This window comes from Podarcis tiliguerta (assembly GCF_965153285.1).
Source record: "Podarcis tiliguerta genome assembly, chromosome: 2".
Lineage (NCBI taxonomy): Eukaryota > Metazoa > Chordata > Lepidosauria > Squamata > Lacertidae > Podarcis > Podarcis tiliguerta.
The window spans coordinates 68,874,049-68,896,969 of NC_139535.1; the positions used below are offsets into that span (position 1 = coordinate 68,874,049).

Sequence of the window (22,921 nt, forward strand, 5' to 3'; positions counted from 1 at the left end):
GACTTAAACGGTGACTTTATGGAACAAGGACAGACCTGATATTGGAAATTCTAGAGATATCGAAACTTCCTAATAGTTTGAATTCCAAATGAGCTAAATGTAGGAGAGTGTGTATAAACAAAAGGTCCTCCCTGCCTTGCAAGCCTTTTTCTACCTGGTCTGGGAGGCTGAGGCCTGGACTGACTTCAGCTACAAAAGCTGAAGCTGGTGCTTTGTTTATGGGTTTTTGTTGGGCAGCGGGAGTTGTTGCTGTTACTGATATTATTATTTTTGTATCTTTATTTTAGTTCTTATTATGATTTATGTGGAAAATATTTAATTTGATTATGTACTTTTTGATTTTTTTTATTGCTCGTGACTTTTGTTACACTTGTAATTATGTGATTTTTATGTTTTTTTTCTAAAGTTGTAAGCTGCCTTGAGCGCTTTTTTTGGAAAGGCAACATACAACAAATAGAATGATGTATGTATCAATCCCCACCTGCCTTAGGAATAGTATTGCAATACCTTTTTATAAGGCCCCCTTAAAACCATAAATTTGTGAGCTGTCTTTTTGAGTTTCACATATATCCTTTTTTTTTTTTTTTTTTGAAGCTCTTGTTGAACTGAGAGGGAGAGGGAGAGAGAGAGGCAAGAAAGAAGAAGAAAATTGGTTGTGGTGTATAGTAAAAATTCAATTTGCATTACTTAAAATGGTGATTCAAGATGTGCCTTGCAGTTTAATTAGAGAGAGGCTCATGTGATCCCTTCACATGTTCGAAGAAGTGAAGGTGTCTGGATCTGTGTGGGCTAGCCCCATGCCACACTGCCGCTGTGTACTGTTGGTTGTGCATAGAGTTCTTCTAAGCAAGGGGGTGGATAAGTGTATGTGTCAAATGTGATTGAGCTGTAGACATAGCTGCTGAGTTTCGTGTTCGTGGGGAGCTAACCTGTGTGGCCCTTAGACCTTCTCACGTGACCTTTGAATGCATGATAGTGTCAGCCCCAGGACAAAAGATTGCAACAGAGTGCAGTGTTACAAATAAGCAATAACCAGTCCACCTTTCAAAATATAATCTCTGTTTTAAGACTGTAACATATGGGAAAAGGCGTATCCTAACATGTGCTCCAACAGCTATGATCGCTGGGTGATAAGGAGGAGCTTTTGTGGTTCTTTAGTTGAAACATTACAGGTGCTTTTTCTCCTTGCAGTCTTCCCATTCCCTAAACAGAGTGAGTATTGACAAGCCAGTGGTGATGATTCAGTTGATGCAACCAATTGATTTCTAGTCTTTTGAGTGGCTCCCTTGATCTCTGCCTCCTAGGAACAAGAGGCTAGTGTTCAATGCAGTTAGAGGAACAAGGAAATCATGCTGAAATAATTGTGGGATGAAATTTTGTTTGAAATTTGAGCAGACCTGAACTACCTTTCATCAAACTAGGTCTAGCTTTTAATATTGGATTAAGTCCTCAAGGAGAACCTGTGAATATTTGTTTACCATCATTATGAAGCCATGCTCTATTTTCTTAGAGTGTGCTGTGATCAATAGTAGTTGGTGCCCATTGAGACTGGCAGGCTTAGTAGGTTTGGAGACCTACTGTAGCAGAACTGCCAACTAATTCTATCTTTGTTTCCATCTTTCTCCCTGCTGAGGAGGCTTGCAGACAGTCCCAGTCCCTGGACAGGCTGAATGTAGGAAAGCAAGCTGGTGGAGATTGGCTATGGACAGACTGGGATTGGTGGTCCAGTACCCTATTTACTCTAAATCAATTTGCCCCAATGGCTATGGTGTTGACATGGAAACTTCAGGCTGTTTATATCTTTCCATTGCCTGGTAGATGGATGGAAAAATGTGGTATCGCTTCTAATAGTTTACAGTACTCATCTGGTTAAAATATGGTGCAGAAGGCTCTGTGTTGGTGGGTGATTATGCTAAAAGACTATTTTAACTTTCTTTGCTGCAAATGAATTTTCAACTTCCCATTCCTTCTGACTTCAAAGGAAGAAAGGGAAGGAAGGATAAACTCTGGAAGATGTGTATTTCCTGTTTTAAATATAAGGCTATTAAGCAACTCACTGTAATTTGTTGAAAGGAAGTACAGAAATAACATCTGTGCATCTTACAGAGCCATGTTTCTTTTTGAGTAAGCACACTTGAAGTTCTCATGTTTGTTTGGCTTTTGCCAGTTTAGTGTAGCGGTTATTGTCTCTTTTACGTGAGATCTTTGCAGTAATACCATTAAGCAGTCCCACAAGTCCTGCCATTGGTTGTCTCATTCTAAAAACTTACCCACAAACTTTCGTAATCAAAACGAAGAAACCTTATTAATTTCTAGTGGCGATTTAGTGTTCTGAGTGCAGTTAGTTGTTTGTCCAAGATGCATAAGCAGTCCTGTTCAATGGCAGCACAACCTGTGTGCTTCGTTTTACAGACACACATTTGTAAAAGCCAGCCCCCAAAAGGGAGATTTGCTGCTCTAAACAGCAGTTGATTTTTCTTTAACCTGATTGATGGAGGAAGGGGGTGAAAATAAAAGTGGCATCAGATAATGAGGTCAGTCATGTCTCAAATGCATTTTGGCTTCTCATTGCATCAGTAATGCCTAATAAAATGTTAATGTCTTGAACCAGATGCCCTGGATTTATGCCCAGTGTAACTAATTGGACAATGGAAATTGTACCCCCTACCATGGAAAATACTGTGGACCAACTCTTTGGATTCTAAAGCTGCCACACACACCCCACCGCATGTTCTTGCCTATCTCAGTGCCATGCCAAGATAAAGCTCTCTGCGTGTAAATTGTGTACTGTTTGTAATTCCTGATACCATAGTCCAGAAACTGTTTTAGGATTTTATCCAATGAAGTCATCCCGTTAGGCTAGGACTTCCACTTTCACAATGGTCTGTGTTTTCCTCCCTGGAGCAGATTTGGAGGAATGCTTGGGAGAGGAGGAAAATAAATCCTGTTGCACAGGCGGAAGTTCTTGTGCTAACAGGACAACGTCGTTGGAAATGCTGTACAACCCTTCACTGAATGTCACACACATTTTTTTGAGAGGGCAAGATTTGAATACAGTACAGATTTTGCATGGATGGCACATGTGTGAAAGAGTTGCTATTTGGAAAAAATGTAAACAATGCCACATCACGAAGAAATTGCTTTCTCAGCAAAGTGGCAAAGAGCGTATGCTTTGCATGCATAATATTCCAGGTTTATTTTCTGGCTGCTTCTTTTAACTGACTCTTTGGTTGGCATCTGTCCGTCTCAAGAGACAATGGCAGAGTGTGCCATTGGAGGTGAAGTCAAACTGTTGGAAGGTTCCGGTGCCTGCTGTGGCTGCAGAGACCAGTATGAGAGAGGCTTGTTTTATTGTGTTTATTCTCTCTGCATTCCCCCCAGCGGTCATTCCTCCTCTGGTCACTGTTGTGGAGCAGTGCTTTTACTGCCAGAGAACTTGAAGAGTCATAGACAGTGCCAGGCTGAATAGGCCAAAAGTTTGACACTGTATGTGGAACGCAAACCTTCAAATTGTTTTTCTTTTATGTTGTGTGAAAATAAATGGGTACTGTATTTGAAGTCTTTTGTGTTTTTCTTCTTTCATTCTGAAGCAGCCAATGCTCCACATTTGCCCCAACTCGTTTATCTATCATATTTGTCACAAACATGTATTGAAAGGGTATTTGTTGTTTTGCTTTGCTCTGTAGTACCCCCCCCCCCCGAAATCTTCAGATGAAACCAATTGGAAAGTCTTCCTCTCTTTTGATGTTTCGTTACTATGCACTTTTGAAGGTTGAGTGTGTGCAGAATCAATTCTGTTGGGGCAAATATGACAGCCCTATAGGGAGAGATGAGCTCCCAGTTGTAAAAGCCTTATTATTCCTGGCGCACAATGAAAATCTTTGTTAGATGATACTCGGCAGCATGCTTTGATTTGAAGGATTGCAGTTGATTTTGGAGGGAAGGAAGCTGGTCATGAGGAAGAAATAGTGTTGGAATGCAAAGTCTTGGAAATAGTAATGATACCATCCAACATGACTCTGTTTCTCTAGTAGTTGCTAAAACCTGGAACTGGTCTTGAGCCGAGTCAGTTCCTTCAGACAGACTGTGAAATGGGGCACCACTTGCACACAAAGGTTGGCTTGTGGGATAAATTCAGTATATTCTTGTAATCCACACATAGAGTGAGAAGCCGGGCATGACACTTATCTAAATAGGTTCAGCTGGGAGGATGCTAAGGAAGAGACATTATTTTTGGTCCCTTGTTTCTCCTTTAGTGTTGGTGCAAAGGAGGAATCATTACCAGAGTTGATTAAATTTGTAAAAATTGAGCTGTCTATTCCAGAGGGAGTTTCTCCTTCAGTTTCTGTTTAAAAAGGTAGAGAGAAGCCATTGTTTAGTGTCAGTCTTGTCCAACACCTATGCAGTGAAAACTCTCTGAGGATGCGCAGTTTTCTCTTTCTTGAACAGCGGTTTTGTTGCTTTAGGCCAGTTACCCTCTTAATGATTAAAACAAAGGGGAGTTTCTCCTGCTGGAGAGATATCTCTTGCTGGAGAAGGATATCCTTGGGCGGTTCTATTTTATTGCATTTTAAACTACTATAATTAGTATTAATGGATCTGGATGCCGCAGTGTATACAACCTGCTCCGCAGGAATTTTTATGCAAGCTTTTCTGCCTAACCCTGATGCTTTATGGCTCTTTTACAACCCTGTACCCTGTGGCCATGTTAATAATAATCCAGTTATACAGTGGTACCTCAGGTTACATGCACTTCAGGTTACAGACTCTGCTAACCCAGAAATAGTGCTTCAGGTTAAGAACTTTGCTTCAGGATGAGAACAGAAATCGCGCAGCAGCAGCGTGGTGGCAGGAGGCCCCATTAGCTAAAGTGGTGCTTCAGGTTAAGAACAGTTTCAGGTTAAGAACGGACCTCCGGAACGAATTAAGTACTTAACCCGAGGTACCACTGTACTGTATGTGAGCCGTCCTGGAAGGAGGACAGTTCTGAAATGACTTTTAACTAGAAGAATATACTTGCATATTATCTTACTGAGATAACTATGAATTCTCGGCTGTGGAGTTAAACCACCTTTCCCATTGTTTTCAATGGCATGCTGGGTTGCAAAACTGAGAAGAGGCCAGCCCAGAGAGCAACAGGCAGATGTGATTTCATAGCCATTGGCACTGGGGTGCGGAGCCTTTGGCTGGGGCTGGTGGACATTGTAGCTGCACAACTTCTGGAAGGCTGCTGTTCAAGAGGAATCTGAGAGGTGGAAGATGAAGTTCTAAACTGGGAGTGCAGTTGCTACTTGCAGATTAGTGTGTGTGTGTGTACACCAACTGATTTTTCTTCAAGTCCCAGTCCCAGGGTCTAGTATGAAGGTGTAAATACCCACCACCTTGCTGATCTGGTTCTGGTCAGAGCCTGGTTGAGACTCCACCAGAGAGCCTCATGTATGCCATGTTGAGAGTCCCCTGATGGAGGAAATGAGTGATGCAAATGTCAGGAAGTAAAACAAATAACCCAGCAATGGTTTTAGGGAAATTCCATATTTTCTTCCAAAAGTTCGCACTTAAATATTTTAACAAAACCTGCTGGAGTGAGAGATCACTGGTCTTGTAAATCTTTTCTTTAATGTTCATAACACCTGATAATACTCAAAAACATTTAGTAAAAATATATATCCATTAATTTTGTTATTGTCTTTCAGGGTATTCTCCCTCCCTTACCCCCACAAACCCCCAATACATCCATGAAGAAGTCGTTTTTTCTATCTTTTGATGAAAATGCTGAATAATTGTGCATTTAAGAAAAGAAATTTTGGCTGACCAATCAATTTCACTGTAGGAAACTTTGTTTTCTGCTGGGGTGCGTGCAACTCCCTAAGTGCTGTGGCTGATAAAATTATGCAGAAGTATTCTCTGGTGCTAAGGCCCCATTTGTGTCCTTGCTATGACCCCCCCCCCCATTACAGCGCAGTAGGTGCTATAAGTGTAGTTCTGTTTCTTCTCTCAAATTCCTGTTTAAAGCATTGGAAGTTGTAGGGGCGGATGCTTAAAAACACAGTGATGCAGCAATTACTTCAGAATGTGTTGAAACTCAGACATTGCAGAAGTACCCTTTTCTAACTTTTACTGTAAATGAAAAAGGGGAGTCCCCTTTCATGATTCTGTCGAAAAAGGCATGTTGTGTTTTGCAGAACAGCCCTTAAGAAAAAGACACACACAAAGGAACTAAAGAACTACCATCACCAGAATCATAATTAAAGCAGACGAGTTGTTAGGTCTAGCTTCTTGTCATTTTGCACCTTCTTCGAAAGGGCCCTTAAAGCTTCCCCTCTCCTACCTTCTTCATCTGAGCTCCTGCGTGCTGCAACATGTGAGATCTCCCCCTCATACATTTAAGCCAGGGACTTCTGCAAGGTGGTCTGTGACAGGCCCATGTGACAAGTTTAGCACTGTGTGCATATTAGCCAAACTTAAATGTGTGCCAAACTTAATTATATTTAGTGGCATTCCTGTTGGCTAGCCTCCGATTGTGAACTGCCCTTCCCATGGGGACATGTCAGAATCAAAAAGTGAACATTTTGAAGAACTGCTGAAATCTGTAATGATCTCGTAAAGTCTTGCTTTATCTAGCTTTTAACAGTCAGGATTGTGCAAGCATTTTTTGGGGTGTGTGTGTGTGTGTGTTTTATATCCTGTTTCATTTGTGTTTCTGCGTGGAAATCCCTCCACAGCTCTTGAATAACTTTATAATCGAGTTCTTCCATTCATTAAGGAAAAACGGCTTCTTTTCATGAAAACCAGATGAATAACGGGAAATATTAATGAGGAGAAAAAATATTTCTTTGGGGGAACCTCTCTAAGTGTGCAGTCTGAGGCCTGAAATGACACTGGTCTTAATTTTATTTCCGTGTGTTTGTAAAAATCGCTTTCAAGGAAACTGAGATTCTAATAAAGTAACAAACTACTATGTAAAAATATGTGTGTTGATATGTTTTAAAGAATATTTAGAAGCCACTAAATCTCAGATTCTTGGGATGAACAAATTAACTTTCATTTTTATTGTGGGTCAAAACATACAGGCACCTGTCTCGCTTTGTGAGCCATTAGTCGTTTTCTGAAGTTTTTGCCCCCATCTTTCCCCCAAGCCATTTGCTGCCCTTCCTTGACTGATCACCTTATCCCTCCTTCCTGCAATCCTTCCACTGCATTGACATATTCCTGGGAACAGTGAGCCCACTGGGAATCACACTGTGTGTTGGTTGTGAGAGAGGGAGGGGGAGAGAGATATGATGATGATGATGATGATGATGACAATGTCATGCAACTACCAGCATGTTTTGCAGTGTGTTGATGTCACAAAGCAAATTCCCAAGCAAATTAAAAGTAAGAATTGTGCTTCCTGTCCTCGCCCTGAATGAATGAACATTTTTGCCCCTTGGTGCAGCCCAAATTATTACATGGATAGAAGGACTGCAAATTGCCACTGAAAGATTTTGCAAACCACCACCCTTGAGATCAGTCACTGGGGTGATTGCATCTGTGTGTGTTCTGCCCACAAGCAGACTTTGCACACATGTTTAAATAGCATTGCATCTTTCTTTCTTTTTCTAAATTGAGAAAATCTGAAGCACTGAATTAAAGGAAATTAAATACTAGGCCAATCTGGAAATTGGGGAGTGTTAGAATTTTCAGTTGTGTGTGCCCATGTTAATGATTGGTGTAGCAGATTGCCATCTAGTGGCAAAGTAAGAGAATTCCCATACTGCTTCGAATAGATGGAATGAATTGAAAGTGCCACATTAGGCTGAGTTCCAAAATGCTACTGCAATTCTGCCCATGCCTCCCAAGTTTGGTGCAGTATATTATTGCGATCTTTATTAAGCATAATACCCACCCCATTTTTCCTGTGCCCTGTATTTTTTAAAAATACATTTTAAGCCTAATGGCAGAATCTGTGTTGCTTTTATTGACTTGTAAATGGTTTATAATGAAGCATTTATTTATGAGTATAAGTGTTTTGGATAAATAAAAATGAGTAAAGCAATTGTTTAAATGTTTCTGTTGGGTATTTTGGATCATTTTGCACATAGACTAAACCTGGTTGCTTAAGAGTCTTTCTCAACCAGGTATGCAAATTACATTTTAAAAAAACAAACACTTAACTACAATGCCTGGTTGAACAGATAAGGCTTGCTTCCACATAAACAACTGATAGAGCTCACTTCCAGTAATAAAATTGCTCTCCAAATTTGTTTCCTCCTGCCCCATCAGAGTACTGAAGAGCATCTCATTGGTGTCCAGTGGCTTTGTTTTTGAATATGTTTTTTGGGGAATACTGAAATCTGACCACAGTGTGTTCTCTTGAGGTTTCTTTGAACTGCACTTGTTGAGAATGTTGTTCCCCCCTTCTAATAGTGACTGTTTAATCCCTAAATTCTGCTGAGTCTTGGTTGCTGCCTGCTCATGTTTTTTTTGTTTTTAAAGGAGTTTATTGAGCTCCACTTTGTGTGTTTGGCAGTTTACACTAGTCTCTTTCCATTCCTCCCTTTTATGGTGGAATGTGGCACTTGGATTCCTCCCAGGAGCCAACAAGATTGAATGATGCTGTAGTAAATCCATTTTGAATGGGAATTCACAACACATAATATAGCCAAACCACCACTCTAGCTTATGGATGTGTGTGCATAGAAGACTAAAGTGTAGCAGAATACTCTGCAAACAAACTCAGTGGCATGAGGTCAGCATGCATCTTACAGAAAAGGAAACGACGCTGTGTGTAATTAACATTTGCTTCCTTATTATAAATGGAATGACAGAAAGCTGGCATAGCTTCTGAGTAGACAGGTTAACCTCTGAATCGTAGTGAGCCCTTCCATTTCGGAGAGGGTTTAGTTCTTCTATATGCACAACATAGAAGTGGGTCTTGCTTGCAAAACAAAACCTTTTGGAAGGCTTGGGGATTATCTGATTTGGTTTATTAAGTGGATTATGTTGTTCCACTCAAATTAGGCTTGCTGGATAACATCTGGTAGCAACTGAAGAGCTAGTGGGGTTTTTTTTGTTTTTTGTTTAAATGTGACTTAATTGAATTTATTGAAAGGTGGTACTTAATTTTTTTACACAGTTTCATATGGCCTTCCATGCCATGCAATCACAGGTCCACTCTTCGCTCTTAAGGGTTGCTGTTTCCTTTGCTGTTTTCCATATCAATGGAAGGGTCATTTTGAAGTTGCAGCACTGGTCCCATATCTTATTTTATAAGCATGTGAGTGTAACTCCTGTTCTGATCTTTGGAAATAGAGTGAGTAAAAAGAAAAAGAAACACATCTTAGATAAAAAATTTTTTTTTAAAGATACACATTTGTGCTATATTTGTGTGTATAGATGGACATTTGGAAATAATTCCTGTATTGTATTTCTGTTACACCTTACCGTAGTTGGAGAAGACTGGCCTGTGTGCCTCTCTGCTCAGTCTGCAACCCAGGTGCTAACTGTGGACGGGAATTTCAAGGCCCCTGCTGCCCCTTCTTATGGTTCTTTGTCCCTTGCATAGCCCTTCAAACAGTATTAAAAACTCAGATATATATATATTAAAAAGGTAAAGGACCCTTGAAAGTTAAGTCCACTCGCAGACGACTCTGGGGTTGTGGCGCTCATCTTGCTTTACAGGCCGAGAGAGCTGGCGTTTGTCTGCAGACAGTTTTTCCGGGTCATGGCCAGCATGACTAAGCCGCTTCTGGTGCAACAGAACACCGAAACCAGAGCAGCGCATGGAAACGGCGTTTACCTTCCCCCGGAGTCGTACCTATTTATCTACTTGCACTTTTGGGTGTGCTTTCAAATTGCTAGGTTGGCAGGAGCTGGGACCGAGCAACGGGAGCTCACCCTGTCGCGGGGATTCGAACCACTGACCTTCTGATTGGCAAGCCCAAGAGGCTCAGACCACAGCGCCACCCACGTCCATATATATGGGAATTAAACCACCCTGGGAATTGTAGCTCTGCAAGGGGAACTGGGATGTCCTAACAACTCTCAACATCCTTAACAAACCCAGGATTCTTTGTGGGGTAGCTATGACTGTATGATTACTGTTCTAAATGTATTGTGCAGATGGATGCTGCATCTGCATCCTGAATTCAGCTTTCTGCAATGCACTGAAAGCCTCTAGGATCTTTGTCCTAAGAAATCAAAGTGTCAGTGTTTTTTGATATCTGGGCTATTAAAGTCTTCACAACCATGGTATATATAAGGAAGGTTGATGTGTGTGTGGTGAGGGGGGGGGGATAAGGGCAAGCATTTGTGCAGGGAATGAAGGCTGGAGTGATCTGTCTTTTTTCTGAAGGTGTCTGGTGTGTGTTTTGTGCCTGCCACTAAAGTCTTCCTTTCCCAGAAGCCTTTCTGAGAATGGTGTGACATTTCAATATTGGTATCAAAGGAACATTCCTGTCCTTATCAGACTGGGGTCACGTAGAACGTGCAAACTATTTTATTTGCATTGTTGAAAATAACACTATAGTGGTATTTTGGGGGGTGGGGAAGAAATGCAGCAAGCAACCTGGATGGAAAAGGCAAGGTAGAATAATTATTTTAAGTAATTAAAGGCAATTATGTTTGCCCTGGGTACTCACAATGTTGACCCCTTTTACATTGTTCCCCATGCCGGTGTTTCTCTTCTTGAGAAGGGCAGTGTTGGGTTATTTCCTATCTCATAACAGCAGAGATTGTAAGCTACAACTGCTGCAGCTGTTGCATCTCTATGGAAAATGGAAAAGTTTGGAGTTATTACCCAATCTGTTTCAAAGTTTTAGTTTTTAGGTATAAATTATTCTCTTTTAAGACCCTAGTAATATACTTATATTAAATCCAGATTTCCTTTAGAATTTTTTTTTTAAATTGATACAGGGACTTCTCATTATTGAAAAATTGAGCTAATATATTTATTTTTTAAATTAAAATGTAATTTGATTTTTACTCACCTTGATACAATATTAGTATAGTAATAGGAAAATTAGCATTAGCAACCTGCACTCTCCAGTTTGGAACAAGGAAATTTTGGAATGCGTGCTAGTGACTTAAGCAGCTGGTGCTTATTTGCCTCTTTAGAACATTTTAAAATCCTGCTCTTGTTCCAATATTTATTTTTGAGCAAGGCTGCTTAGATTTAAGCAAGAATTCCATCCTAGTGCATGGTTACATATGTCAAATGGTAGAATATTTTTTTAAAGTCTTGCAGTTCTTGAGTAGTGTGGCAGTGTACATAAATCAAGCTTTAGTAGTAAGACAATGCTACATCCCCAATTATACGTGGGGTCTAGTTTGCGGCTTATTTATGTGCCAATACAATTCCCTTCAGAGGTTTTTTTAAGGTGAGGAGAAGCCCTGTGTGCTTTCAAACTGAGCATAATTGAGCTGAAGGAGATTAATCTAAAACCGTCAGGAAGTTAGATTCTTGTATCCTGCATCTTATTACCTAATATGGATGCATAATTTTTTCTCTCTTCTCTTTGTGTGTGTTAGATCTGTCTTCAGCAAAGCGGAAGTTTGCAGATTCTTTGAACGATTTCAAATTTCGATGTATAGGAGATGCAGAAACAGATGATGAAATATGCATAGGTAAGTGTGGGCAGGCTTCAGAAGCCGCTGGAGCATTTGGTACAAGTTGGCTAATTCTGCTTTAGCAGGAGGAACCCCCATATGTGTAAAATGCCACACACAGTAGACCAGCAAATAATGAGTCTGTAAATGATTAGTCATCACTTTTTCAGCTGGTTAACAGAAGTTGTCCAAAAGTGATGAATTAGGTCTGAAAGCACAGGTTCCTTTTAGTTTAGCTTCTTAGGTCCGTGAGGGAATAGACGTTGAATATTAGTTCCCCATCTGAAAGTGCAGGCTGTAATATTCTGTGGGCAGTTGTACACCTATCAGACAAAACAGAGTAAATAAATGAAGAATGGAATGACGTTTACCTGCTGCCTAAACCAGAATTAGCTCCCTTAGTTATGATTTCAGGAAGCTGCAGGCAATATTTTTTAGCCTGCTTTATTCCAGAATATTACGGAGTAGTTACACTAATGAGACGAATGATATGTAATTAAAATAGGTGAATACTGCACATGTGTGCTCAACCGTGTGTGTCAAATGACTTTTTGAATCAAGCATTATTGTACTGTTTTTGGAAGATAAAAATAAGGGAGCAACTTGGCAAGACAGCAGGTGAGCCATGTTTGGTTCTCCAACAGTTTTGTTTTTATAAAGAGCAAACGTAGTTGCCTAGGGTCCCTGATTCAACACTGGGCAGAAAACCCCTTTCCTTCAACCCCCTTTCTCATTCTATTCCCCATCCTCCAAAGGATCTGGAGGTATACAGGTAGTGTGTTGATATTTGGATTGGAAAAAATGACAAGCCGACCTATTCAAGTAGGATTTCTATTATTAATTCTTCCAGGGGCCATTTTGGGATGGGTTGCTCTTCATTTTTCTGCTGGAAAACATTCAGCCACACAGTGTTACAGTTGTTCCACCAGCACAAGTGTTTCTGCTTGCTGGGTGGAACAGAAACCCTCCTCGTTTACATTTTAATGTGCATGTGCCTTACAAAAATTGAAATGTGTGGTAGCATATATTGAAAACAGTCCTTCTTGTGACCAAACTTATGTTTTTCTATCTCTCCCCCCCCCACAGCAAAATCCCTGCAAGAGTTTGCTGCTGTTCTTAGGAATTTAGAAGATGAGCGCATGCGCATGGTATGGACTTTGTGTATGCAAAATAATGTGAGGAAAATCGATGATGAGCTTTTGGGAGTTATAGCAGTGGAAGCGGGGAAGGAACAATCCTTGGGAAAACTTAGAGTCTGGTCTAGGTGAAATAGCAGCCATGTAATATTTTGTTTTGAGCAGAGTGTCTCCTTGGCATAAGTGATTTAGGGTCTGTAAGTGCGCTGTGTTTAGAAGCCAAGGTGGTGCATTTTGCTGAGGAACCTGTGGCCTTCCAGATGCTGTTGGATTCCAGTTCCCATCGGCTCCCACCAGCCTGGTCTGGGATGATGGGAGCTGTACTACAGCAACATCTGAAGGGCCACAGACTCCTCACCCCCTGGCATACATTGTGCAGTGTCAAGGCTTTGATATATCTGCTGGCCATGGGAAGAAGACTGTGAAGAATTTCTGTGCCGCTCTTGCCTGCTTTGGCCAATGGCCATGGTATAGCTCAACAGCCAGAATTGTCAGCTTTTGTTCCTCAAAGAATAGCAATATTCATCCCTTTGGGAGTAAGTCTTGGCAGCATAACAGGGAGGGCAAGCCACGATGAACTGCCTGCCACTGAATCCAGTTGGTCTGGCACTCAGAGAACAAAGACCCAATTATCCAGTACAGCTTGTTTATACATTTTTGCTCTCGCTTGGAGTAAAGTTTCCCTGATAGCATTGAATGTAGAAGTTGTTGTAGAGATGGGCCAAATGTGCTGAGTGTGTCCACATTTTCCATCCTCACAGATACTTCCAATAACTCAGCAACAGACAGATGCCACCGTCACCCACACACATGTATGCCTGTGGTAGTTGCACACTTTCTCTTTCTTCGAGAGCTAGATCCCAGTTCTCTTGCTACTGTTTCCAAACACCTGTTGATCAGCTCAGCAGAAACACATGTACGCAGTTAGAAAAGAAAAGCACAATATAAATTGCGGTAAGGTAGAAGAGCTAAAATTCACACTAGCAGGGGGGAGAATCTCAGCCCAGAAGCTTGGCAAAAAAGAGAGGTGCTAACAGAACGACTATGGAGGGGGCCAATGACATCTTCACATAAGGAGTTCAGTAAGCTGGGCACTGCAACCAAGAAGGCCCAGCTCTGTGAGTATATTGGGATAGTAAATGCCCACATGTATGGACACGCGTGGATGTTAAACTGTAAATTTGGATGGAAGGAATCAGATTTAAACTCTCACAGGTATAGACTGCTGAGATAAATTTTGAAGGGGAAAACTGAATTCTCAGCAAGATTCATCAGTCATGTTGACAAGCCCAGAGTCATTACCTCAGTTACTGCCGCACTTCGGAAATTTAGAACTCTCTCTCTCTCTCTCTGTGTGTGTGTATTGTTTCAGGATCTAATATTTACCCTAACTGTTGTGCGACTTCATCACTCCATCTTGTTATTGTTGTCTGAGTGTTCAAAGTTTATTTGTTGTAAACTGTTTAGAAGCTTCAAGCAAGCGGCATATAATTTTTTTGTTAAACAAATAAATGTTTCAAACTAAGAAAAAACTGCATCACAGAACAATATACTGAATAGGGTTGAGCTATTCAAACTGTTGAATGCCACAACTTCCTTCTGTTTTATAAGGGCCTAGGTGAACTGGGCTGTAATCCTATGCCAATTAGCCTGGGTGTTAGTCTTATTGAACTCAGTGGGGCTGCTGAATCAACACATAGGATCACACTCTCAGGCATATTGTACTGCTTGTGAATTGTTCCTGCTTGATGTATTTACATGTAAATGCCAGTTATTTTTATGTCATCATCCTTAATTATATGCTCTGCAAATTTCTGAGTCATACAAGTTTCTCAGGAGGGAAGAATATCCTATATTCAAACAGAATTCTAGTAATTGAGCACAGGAGTTAGGAAGCATTTATCAGAATGAAGGAATCTGAATGTTTTTTCTTTACTGTCATCAGATTGAGAATGCTGGTGAGGTCTTAATCACACCTCTGGAGAAATTTCGTAAGGAGCAAATTGGTGCTGCTAAGGTAGGTGGATAAGTGGCGAATGATAATCTTGAAACCCTTTGTCTATGCTGGAGGTTTGAAAGTCACAACATATGTATTATGTTGGGATTTTGAAAAATGTATGAATCCCTCGATTATAGTATTTTGCTGCATCCTATAATGTCCAGCATAACCTTTGTCTTGTATAACAGCAGCAAAGCAAAGTCTCTGCCTAAGCCTACGCCTTTTATATAAGGTATATAAGGTATATGTTATTTATTTACGCTTAAAAATATATATGTGAAGGCTACTGTACAGGGTAGTGCCCACCGAAGACACCTTACCACAATGACAATTTACAGAATATCAATAATAAAACCATAAAACTGTCAAATTGCCCCCTCCTCTGAAAAGCAGTCAGTAAAGATACACAGCAAAAGCAAGCCACAACTTCTGTTGTCTATGTTCTGGTACAACTCTAGGTTAGATTACTGCAACATGTTATATGAAGGGCTGGCCTTGAAGACAGTTTGCAGCTGGTACAGAATGAAGTGGCCAGGTTGCTCACCAGGGCAAGATGGCCTGACTGCACTGGCTGCCAATTAGTTTCTGGTCCCAATTCAAAGTGCTGTTTTTGACCTATAAAGCCTTAAATGACCCAGGACTGGAATACCTCAAGGGCCGCCTCTCCCTATATGAACTGATCCAGACCCTGCAATCTGAGGCCCTTCTTCGTGTGTCGCCTACATGAGAGGTCAGGAGGTTGGCAGCAGAAGAATAGGCCTTTTCTGTGGTGGCTCCCCGTTTGTGGAATAGTGTCCCCAGAGAGCACCTGCATTATGTATCTTTAGGTGCCAGGCATTAAGGTTTTTCTATCACTGGGCCTTTGGCTGATTAACATTTTATGGGTTGGGGGGAGGTTATTGGTTTGTTTTTGTTTTATTATGTATTTTGTGATCTCATTTTGTATTTTTATGTTGTGAACTGCCCTGTGATCTTTGGATGAAGAATGGTATACTACTACTACTACTACTACTACTACTAATAATAATAATAATAATAATAAATAATAATAGTGGGTTATGCCCAGGGGCTGGATGTTGTCCATTGCTGCTGAAAATGCACAAGAATACGCACTACTTAGTACCATGATGCCTTGGCATTCTTCATGGGCTTGTTCATTAGCTGACATTAGTGAGGGAAGAAGAAAGCAGGAGAGCAGCAGCAGGAGGTCTGCTGCTGTATTTTCAGGGGAGTCTCTCAACCTAAAACCCCATCTTTCATCTCAGAAATTTCTGAGATTAGGCACAGCTCTAATTTTTACTCAGTTTCTGTGAGGCCTTGTACCTTTTGTCCTCTGTCTTGTCTTGCTTTGTTACTATAACAACTTGTTGCTGCTCTTAAGATATATGGGCTTCTGCCAGTTTCACTTTCCTTCAGCCTTTCTTCTTGTAAAACAGAGGCTTCTTGTAAACTCTTTATTGAAGAGGCTCTGATTTTGGTGTTTGATTTACAACGTCACCTAGGAGTGACACCAGAGCTGGAATCGAATTGCACAAGGCGGTGGAATTAATTTGATGTTAGCAAAGGCCATAACCTAAAACAGGGGTTGTCAATATGGTGTCCTCTAAATTTAGTTGGACTCCAGCTAGCATGACTGGGGTGAGGATGATGGGAGTTGTAGTACAGTAAAATTTTATGTTAAATTTTTAGAATTAATAAAAGAACATGTTAGCATTTGGCTCAACCTTCCTTTGACATGCTGAAGTACTGCGGCAATGCAATTGTTCTTGATATGTATATGGCATATTTTGGCAGGAAGCCAAGAAAAAATACGACAAGGAGACGGAGAAATATTGCGGTGTGTTAGAAAAGCACTTAAACCTGTCTTCCAAGAAGAAGGAATCCCAACTTCAAGAGGTGAGATTGGCTTCTTGTTTTCTTGTCACGCTTCCCTGTTATAGACCCCATTAATTGCTTATACACTTCAGGGCTCAGGCTGCAATGAGAAAGAAAGGCCTTTTCTGAAGTTTCTGGAACTTGGTTTTAAGAGCCCAGCCAACACAATATGTTAAAACACATTTTTGCAATTTTAAAAAACAAAAACAACTCTTGAATTTGAGACTACGTGAGCTCTTGTTTTGAGCTTTGTTAGGGCATGGATTATGAATATGTTAAGTGAAATACATATTGGCTGCTGGAGTCAAGCTGCTGTTGGTGCCAATGGAAGCTTTCCTCCGGATGTAGAAAGCATTGTTGAAGGGGGATTTTTGCCGGGACTGTGGCAAAGTAGGAAAGAATTAAACTCCTTCTTCCTGTTTGTCTCCTGCAATGATTTCCTTCACATTGAAGTCATTATTGTTTTTTAAAATGTGTTGTTTGTTCCTAAAATAAATAGTTTTAAGATTCAGGGGTTCACCTCCAGAATGAAAGGGGGAAGGAGAATTTGCTGTAGCCAAGAGAATGTGATCCTTCGATTATGTAAAAACAATGATATTGAAGACAGTGGCATGTTAATCGTTTTTTGTGAACTGCAGTCAGTGTAAACAAAGGATAGGCAGACTGAGGAACCGTTTGATTTACTTAAAAAACAACAAGTTATTAGAATCCCAGCCGATCTCTATCTAATATTTGGCGAACGCATCCAATAACTGTTTGATGGTTAGCTGTTGCGCAGTAATTGTGGTGAATATTGGACTAGTGAAACTTGTGGGTAGTGAAATTTCTGAGGTAATGGAATGTTTGGGAACATCCTGGCTACTCAAGCGGGCAAGGCTGTTGGCAACAAAAACCTCTATTTTGTGAAAGAGAGGAACAGTAGCTAGTTTGCTGAGATTAAAAAAAAATTGTTGTGAGGAGGAGCTCTGAAGGGCAGACAAGGGCTTGGATAGAAAGTCAGAGAACTCTAATGAAACCTAAGGAACAAAGAGTGTACATGCAGTATCGCTGAAGGAAAGAGGCAGATGGAGCAGTGGACTGAATTAATATACATTAATATGGGGGGGGGCAGAGATGGATGGCAGGGATGACTGAGGAAAAACTGTGGGTTGTGGGATAGGGAACTAAAGGGCCTGGTGTAGACCCTGAGAGGCCCCTTGTGCCTTACAGCACACCCACCCATGTGTTCTGCCAGTTATTGTTTCCGCCATTACTCAGTTTTGACCTGAGAAACCTGAGGAGTTAGTGAGGGCAGTCAGACAGTGGCGTGCTGAATTTTGTCTATCAATTAGAACTAACTAGCTAATTGTTTGCTTCCTTTCAGATACAATTCTTGTATGTAACCACTGAATAATGGCACCACCTTGTGGACATCTTTCACATCCATCTTTAGTTCTGGGTACTTTTGGAAAAGAAGTTACATTAAACATTTTATTTTTGCCAGAAGGAGCTCTGAGCTTTCCATTTTAAACATGCCTCTGTATTTGGTGCTTAGAATGCCTGATAGCCATTGAGCCCTCACTAATTTTACCTTTACAAGCTCTTTGTACGCTCAAGCTATCTTGACTGAGTGACATCTTCGCCTGAGTGATATTTTGGTTTAGGCGCCTTAGATTTTGAATGAGGTGTCCAAATGTTTTCAGCTTCCATATGGAAGCAGGGGTGCCTCGGCCTTGAAATGTCTGAGGATTTAGCTATTGAGCTAGGATTTCAGAAGGGGAAGCATGCCAGAAGAATGACAAATGTGTGTGGAGAAGATCGTTGTTTGTGGTAATTTTAGAAGAGTGGGTGCTGTGCTTCATTAATAACATACAGCTGCTTCGCGGGTGTGTCTGGCTCAGCCAAAGACAATAGTTCATGTGTTGAGAGCTCTGAGTTTCTTCTGTTGGCCAAACATCTGGGAGGTTGGAATTCATTTAGTTGCTTAGCAAGCCTGCTAATATGGCACCACGTCTTACTGACTTCACTTAAGAGTATCCCACTCCTTGTACACTGGACCCTTGTGAACATTAGTATTTACTTTATATTTTTGTATTTCATATGCTACTCAATTTAACCATATCCCTTGGGTGTTTTCACAAATCTAAATCAGTAAGATACAAATACCGTCAGCTGTCATAGATTTAAAACAACCTGCTCAAAAGTTCATAAAAAGCAGGCATGAGCCCAAACAATAAGCAGCATCAAATCAGCAATATTTGTAAATGTATAAATAGTTATAAATGTATTCAAATGCTTAGGAGAATTAGGAGGTCTTCATTTGGTGCCTGAAAGATCCTAAGGTGGGTAACCGGGGGAACATCCCATAATCGAGGCATGACCACTAAGGAGGCCTTCAAGCTGCCTTTGAGTTACATAAACTTGAGAGACCCTGGTTCAATGCCCCCTCTCAGCCATGAAGTATACTAGGTGACTTTGGTCCAGTGACCTACATTTTGTAGGATTGTTGTAAAGTTAAAAGGGAGAAGAAGCATGCACTGTATGCCTTCCTGACCTTAGAGGAAGATAGATTTACGAATTATGAATACGCAAATTAATATAACACTACCAACAACCAACCTAGCAGTTCGAAAGCACGTCAAAGTGCAAGTAGTGCAAATGCAAGTAGATAAATAGGTACCGCTCCGGCGGGAAGGTAAACGGCATTTCCGTGCGCTGCTCTGGTTCACCAGAAGCGGCTTAGTCATGCTGGCCGCATGACCTGGGCACCGGCTCCATCGGCCAGTAAAGCGAGATGAGCGCCGCAACCCCAGAGTCGGGAACGACTGAACCTAATGGTCAGGGGTCTCTTTACCTTTACCAACAACCAACAACTCCTAACAGCTTGTGAGAAATCTAAGCAGTAGCTGTTTGGTGCCAATTTAGATCTCATGCTGTTTCTTTGTGAATAATTCAAATAAAAGGAATTATTTCCTTTTTTTTTTAAAGGAGATTCACTCTGGGAAACCCTGAAATTCCTTCAGAGCCTAGGGTTCCTCAATGAGATGGAGAGTAATTCTTCTTGTGGACTTGGTATAATGTTTGGATGTCCTATCTACTTTTTTCTGGAACTCAACTTTCTTTTGTGAAGATTACTGTTCAAGCAGCACTTGCATAATATTGGTGGCAAATGTTAACATTTAATAGCTGCTTTGTATCTTTTTAATCCACATGGTGATTTGACAGGCAGACAGCCAGGTTGACCTGGTTCGACAGCACTTCTATGAAGTCTCCCTTGAGTATGTCTTCAAAGTACAAGAAGTTCAAGAGAGGAAGATGTTTGAGTTTGTGGAACCAGTAAGTAAACAGTCGTGGCTTTTCATTGTTACCCTGTGAACTGTTTTATGGTATAGTAGATATTGGAGATGGTTCTAACTGCTTGCTTGCAGTTCAGATGGGAAAACTGACAAACAGCTGCTGTGAAGTCTCCTACACTTTAAAAAGAATCAATTTTGTCACGGTGATTGAGTTTCCAAAAAGGCATTAATTATAGAGTAACAATGTTGGAGTGCCTTCTGTTTTCTCATAAATTGTGAGACAATCGTCTGAATTTGAATAGGATCACTAACGTGGCCTTCATCAGTCTCACACCTAAGCAGGATGGGACCTGTTGCCTTTTGTGGTGTGGTCTCAAATCACCTGGAAGAGTGTGGTGTGAATATCACAGTACCTCCCAGTTTTCCTCCCTCTTGCAATGGTTGGTTGAAACAGAGCTGACTTTATTAACCTCTTCTGTACTTGATATGATTGCCTCACAGGATTTCAGCTAAACCCCATAGACACTAATTGACAAGCACAATCTGTAGAGTCCTGTAATTTTTTAGGTCCATGGAATTGTAAAAGTAAATTAAAGGAAACGAGAAGGCAGTGGGTTATAATACAGTCCAGAACAGGCTGACACTCTATTACTGGATCTGCCAGCTTCTGACTAAGAGCAATATTAAGCTTTACCTTAGTTTAACAACATTCAGCCTATAACTGATTTCAGTCCGTGGTTCAGAACCTCCAAGAGGTTGTGTTCCAAAGCCTCTCTTTGTAAATACTGAATAAAAAGCGGATGATCAGAATTTTTTTCCTTGCTGGGCAACTGGCTGTGGGAGTTTCTTGCAGCCACCTGCCAGCCGGGGAGCCACTGCCGAAAAGGCTTCTTCTCATGTTGCCGCACTCTGGACCTCTCATAGAGGAGGCGCACAAAGAAGGGCATCAGATGATGACCACAAGGTTTGGGTCCCTTCATATGGGAAGAGGCGGTCCTTGAGATATTGCATTCCTGAACTATTTCTGTAACCATCAACATAACCAGAGCCACTTTCAGTGCTGAAAGCAGGTCAGGACTGAAATGGGTCAAGGTACAAGAGAGATAATTTATTACGGTCAAAGACCAGCTCGCATAACACAATAAAAACAGCGTTCATAAAGATAAAATATACAATCAGAGCCGATTGCAGCAATAGCTCATGAGTTAAAATTGAGGTCAAGGTAATTAATCCCACAAATTCCTGAAGCTGGACCACCACCACGTGCTCAAGCACCTTACCCAAGTAGGGAATGGATGACACCATCCAGGAAATATCCTGAGAGGGCTTGTGTAGAGAACTGAAGCTGAGACATTAGTGCGTTCATGGCTGAGGTAACATTTAATAAGTTGTCTGATCCACACCTCATGTTTTCCTAGGCAGTACTTTCAGTCAATTCTCTTCTGAAGCAGTATTTTTGTTAGGCAGAAATTTCATCATTGGTATGCAAGGTTTTTACGTTCCGAAAGCGTATGTTAGTAGCTTCTGAATAGAGAGGTTTGCCTATTACTCCCTCCAAATGATAAAAAAAAATAGACCTGTTCATTTCATGTATTCCTCAAAATAGCTTTTGTGATTTTATGGTCCTGGAACACTACTGACTTCATCTGAGCCGTGTTTCCATTATTGTAAAATGAAGATTGGGTGGGTATCCTTTCCTTCCATCCTGGAGCTTTGAAGGAATAAAGTCCACAGTACTCTTACCAGTACAGTGGTACCTCTGGATGCGAACAGGCTCCGTTCCGGAGCCCCATTCACATCCTGAAGCGAACGCAACTTGCGCATGCGCAGGTTGTGTTTCGCCACTTCCGCGCATGCGCGTGATGTCGTTTTGAGCGTCTGCGCGAGCGGCAAAACCCGGAAGTAACACGCTCCGTTACTTCCGGGTCACCGTGGAGCGCAACCTGAAAATGCTTAACCTGAAGCTACTTCAACCCGAGGTATGACTGTATAGATAAAATGACAAAATTCTTGCGTAACTTCTGTATCTGACCTACAGATGGCACTAGGCATTGCTGATGCGTTGCTTAAATTGTTTTGTGGAATGTTTCTCAACCACATTCTGTGTGTATGGTGTGTCTGTGTGCACACAAACACAGGGAAAGTACAGAATGACTATTTATTTAAAATGGGGCAAAGAGTGGCAAGCAGGAGAAGGGGTGTGAATTAAAGAAGCTCTTTAAAATGTGGCATGTTTTACATATGTGTTATGTTCCTGAGTTGAATGCACTAATCCCAGATGCAGTATAATGTAGTCCTCTTGAGACTGAGCAGGACATCACTTACCTGAGAGAGTGAGGCATGGCTACATATATGCTTGAGCCTTTTGCTCACTGAAGGTCTTACCAGGCCTTTCAAGTTAAATTTAAAGACTTAAGTGGACGAAAATGCTTTAAAGAAGCTGTCTGCTACTGTCAGTACTGTGATCTGTATCAGAAGCTCCAGAGGTTGCAGTGTCATACAATAATGCTAGTAAAAGAGTGATTAAAAAAGCAAACCTGTTGCGTACATTTAGGCTAGGGATGCTTTAGTTCAGAGGTTGCAGATTGTTTTGGCATAGAAACTGTTGTGGGTATCACACATGTGCAACAACTCTCCCCAGATGTAATCGCCGCCCCCCCCCCCATTAGATGTGTGTGTGTGGAAAGAAAGCCTTCGGTTGCTTAAAGAAGGCCTCTTTTAAGCCTGATTTTAGTGCAGGAATGGAACTCTGTGGGCATCAGGGAAGGCCTCTGGTGGCAGATCTGTGCCCATGGGTACTTTGCCGGTGACCCATGTTTTAGTTAGAAGTAGGTCCCATTGAGTTCAGTGGTACTTACTCCAATATAGGTGTGCAGTCATGTTGTGGATGTAACTCCTATTTTGGTCAATAGGACTAATTCCCAGGTATGTGTGCACAGAATAACTGTAGTTTCTTTTCTTTTTTCCTTTGGGGGTGCACTGTGATGTTGAATGGGAAGAAAGGGCAGTAGCAATAACTCTCTCCTTGAGTAAACACAGTCGTACCTCGG

At 41.2% G+C, this 22,921-nt stretch overlaps 1 protein-coding gene and 1 long non-coding RNA gene across 12 annotated transcripts in view; one reads left to right on the forward strand and one right to left on the reverse strand.

Annotated features, from left to right (window-relative positions):
* LOC310671339 overlaps window positions 1–22,921 on the reverse strand; it is a 316,331-nt gene that overhangs the window by 215,815 nt on the left and 77,595 nt on the right. The gene's annotated exons all lie outside the window — the stretch shown is intronic.
* Window positions 1–22,921, forward strand: part of ARHGAP26 (Rho GTPase activating protein 26) — a 192,702-nt gene that overhangs the window by 40,813 nt on the left and 128,968 nt on the right. For 9 of the 11 annotated variants that reach the window (XM_083427074.1, XM_083427078.1, XM_083427080.1 and 6 more), the window contains exons 2-6: window positions 11,509–11,604; window positions 12,673–12,734; window positions 14,668–14,739; window positions 16,516–16,617; window positions 19,801–19,911. In XM_083427074.1, coding sequence (XP_083283200.1) covers window positions 11,509–11,604; window positions 12,673–12,734; window positions 14,668–14,739; window positions 16,516–16,617; window positions 19,801–19,911 — 443 coding nt within the window. Of the gene's footprint in view, window positions 1–11,508; window positions 11,605–12,672; window positions 12,735–14,667; window positions 14,740–16,515; window positions 16,618–17,462; window positions 18,420–19,800; window positions 19,912–22,921 lie in introns of those variants that run through there. The other 2 variants (XM_083427084.1, XM_083427076.1) reach the window with 2 other exon arrangements.